At 39.4% G+C, this 3163-nt stretch overlaps 1 protein-coding gene across 1 annotated transcript; it reads right to left on the bottom strand.

Annotated features, from left to right (window-relative positions):
• Positions 1-338: 338 nt before the first annotated feature.
• Positions 339-2715, bottom strand: LOC133746338 (pentatricopeptide repeat-containing protein At1g09900). The gene is made up of 2 exons (XM_062174524.1): positions 2556-2715; positions 339-2458 (listed from the first exon to the last, which is right to left on the bottom strand). Exon 2 carries the CDS (start codon positions 2447-2449, stop codon positions 632-634), a length of 1818 nt encoding a protein of 605 aa, XP_062030508.1. The 5' UTR covers positions 2450-2458; positions 2556-2715; the 3' UTR covers positions 339-631.
• Between the last annotated feature and the right edge of the window lie 448 nt (positions 2716-3163).

Here is a 3163-nt window from a genome sequence, read left to right as displayed (position 1 = left end):
AATATTTCTCATATTTAAGAAAGCCACTGGCATGACCAATTTAAGCAACATGGAATAGCTTATGATATACGAGCTGGCTGAATTCTTATTTTGCTCTAACTATGTTTTGTGGTACAAAATCAAATAAAAAACAGAGAGAAGTCATCAAAGTAACAATAAAGGGATGAAAATGGGTGCTGTAATGAGTATCTATCAATCTAGTAAGTACTCTCCTGCTCTCTAGGAGTCACATGCATCACATTACGTGACTTGAAACACAAACATAATTTGTGCAATGACGTGCATAACATCAATTTACATTTAGAAATAAGTACCCCATATATTTAAAGCTAAAATACTGAAGAAAACTTGAATAAGTATATATATCTGAGATCATGGGCACTACAGCAGAGACGACCATGTATTCACCAGAACTATAAAGAATCATCCAACAAAGTGAGGCCAAGGTTACATGGTGTATCTAACAAAATTGATTTTGGATTTTGCTCCTCATGACAAAGAAAACGGGTAAGATAGAAACACATATTTTGAACTCTAGAAAATCATTGTCTTTGAAAACGAGGCTGATGAAATCCAAAGGCAAAATTAACACTGACCTACCATAAAAGAGCAAAAGAACACCTGCACCAGACTACATCTTGACTGCCACCTGTTCAGCTGAACTTCTCTTCACCACCCCTCTATAGCACAGTTCATTGAGCAACTCCAAAGCCTCTTTTGCTAGGCCTTCATAAGCTATGCCTTCAATGAGAATGGTGTATGTTGCTTCAGTAGGTTTACATCCTTTCGATACCATATGAGCCAGGAAATCAATTGCACGAGAAGTTTGCCTTGCCTTGCAAAGCCCGAGCATGATGCAGTTGAAAGTGATAGCATTTGGCCTGATACCCAACCCTTCCAAATCACGGACAAACTTAATTGCTTCATCAACCTTTCCTTCTCTACTAAGCCCTCCTACAAGTGAAGAGTAAGTTATTATATCAGGCTTTAGACCCTTTTGACGCATCTCATCCAATAATTCTATGGCACGTTCTGTTTTCCCAACCTTTGAGAGCCCATCAATCACGGTATTGTAAGTAATTAGAACAGGAGAGCAACCCTTGCTACTTAATTGATTAAGTATCTCAACTGCAACATCAACCTTTCCATCTTTGCATAAAGCTGTGAGCAAAGTATTGTAGGTTACAATGTCAGGGTAACAGCCCCTAGAAACCATTATATCCAAATACTCAATTGCCCTGTCCATCTTTTTCTCCTTGCAAAATCCATGAAGCAATGGGTTATAACTCAGGGAATTAGGAGTACAACCATGTTTAGGCATCTTCTCCAAAATGTCAATTGCTCGACCCAACAAACCCTTTCGGCACAAGAAGTTAATCAAAATATTGAAAGTAACAACACTAGGAGAACAGCCTTTGCCAACCATTTCAGCTAATAGTCTTTCAGCATCCATCCACCTCCCAGTGCTACACATGCTACGCAATATGATATTATGAGTAATAACATTTGGCTGGCAATCAGAGGTTGGCATGTCATTCAAGAATTTGATTGCTTCATCCAACCTCCCTTCCTTGCAAATCCCATTGATAAGAACATTATATGTAACTACATCAGGTTTACATCCTTTGTCCTTCATCTCATCCAAAAGTTTCATCGCCTGCTCAACCCCACTTTCCTTGCAAGTTGCTTCAATCAATATAGTATATGTAATCACATCGGGATAACACTCCCTTTGCAATTGCCGATCAAGAACTTCCATTGCTTGCTTCAATTTCCCACCATCACATAACGAACGCAGAATTGTATTATACGTAACAACATCTGGAGAAACACTCATCCTGTCCAACACCCTCAAGGCATTATCAATCTCCCCCGCCCTGCAATAGCCGCTAATCAAAACATTGTAAGTTATGACATCAGGGACAGCACCGGACTCTTCTAGGATGTTCATAATCCGCGTCGCCTTCCTTGTCTTTCCAATCTTACAAAACCCACGGATTAAACTCGTACAAGCAATGATATCCGGAATATCACCACGGTAAACCATGCTCTCAAGAAATCTAAACCCCTCCTCCAATTCCCCATTTCTCACCAGTCTACGGAGCTGATTGTTACTCTCAAATTCCTCAAAACCATTTGAAGAATCCATGCCATTCAAACTCCCATGTTGGGTCTTTTCAACATTTTGCAACCTACCGTTGGAACTAAGCGTTTCTACCTTGGACACAGCCACTACTCGCTTTCGCCTATGTTTCTGGTAACCATCCTGTGCCCTACACCGAATGCTATCAGATACAACAAGAACCCGCCCTTTGCAGCCCACAAAGACCCTTGAAGAACTTGGTGTGGGACTCAACTTATTACTAATCCTACCTCCAAAACCACCATGAAGTTTGTGAAATGAGCAAAACCCATCAGGGGTTTTCTTTGTGGGCACTATCAAATCCATAACTTTCACCTACTTGTGTATAAGAAACCAGAACCCAATACTCAAAACTCCATGCTTAAAATAAAATATAGCAGAATGATTAAAACCAAAAGAAGAAACTGCAGACCTGGGTGGTGTGTTTCTTGAAGAAAGCCGATGTTTAACCTAGTTTCGTAACAGAGCAGAGGCTTTGAAACTGAATGAGGCGGTGGTTGGGTTAAAATGTGCCGCCGTTTTGCTTATCTGTTCTGTCTTTTCCTCGCTGAAGCAGAGTGGAGTGTAGACTACAGCTACGAGGCAAATGACTCCCACAGGCCCCAAATATGAAGTCGGCCCATATTGAATGCTGTAGCCCTTTATCCAATCACATGTAGGGCTCTAAGTTGCTTTGATCCAGCTGAATTTGTATTGAAATCGACTCGTTTTGAGTTCGTTCGAGCTTATTAGATTGTAAAAATAAAGAAGACGGAATTTCATAATTACATGCATCTTCAAATTATTTTGAAAATGGATGTGTTCGGAACTTTCGATAAGAAATTTCTGAAATCCAAATGCTAGAAAAATAGCGTAAGCAGCTGATGATTTTTATAGTTCGAATATCGATAGTCCACATGCTTCAAAGTTTGTTTTAATTTCTCTCAATTTTTTTCCCTCCACGATACATTTGATGTACTAATAACACAGACGATATTGTGCTATATTATTGACGTTTTTACTTAATAAAAAAAAAATTAT

This window comes from Rosa rugosa, chromosome 4, assembly GCF_958449725.1.
Source record: "Rosa rugosa chromosome 4, drRosRugo1.1, whole genome shotgun sequence".
Lineage (NCBI taxonomy): Eukaryota > Viridiplantae > Streptophyta > Magnoliopsida > Rosales > Rosaceae > Rosa > Rosa rugosa.
Note: the sequence above shows the minus strand (reverse complement) of the source record. Positions and strands in the feature narration are given on the sequence as shown.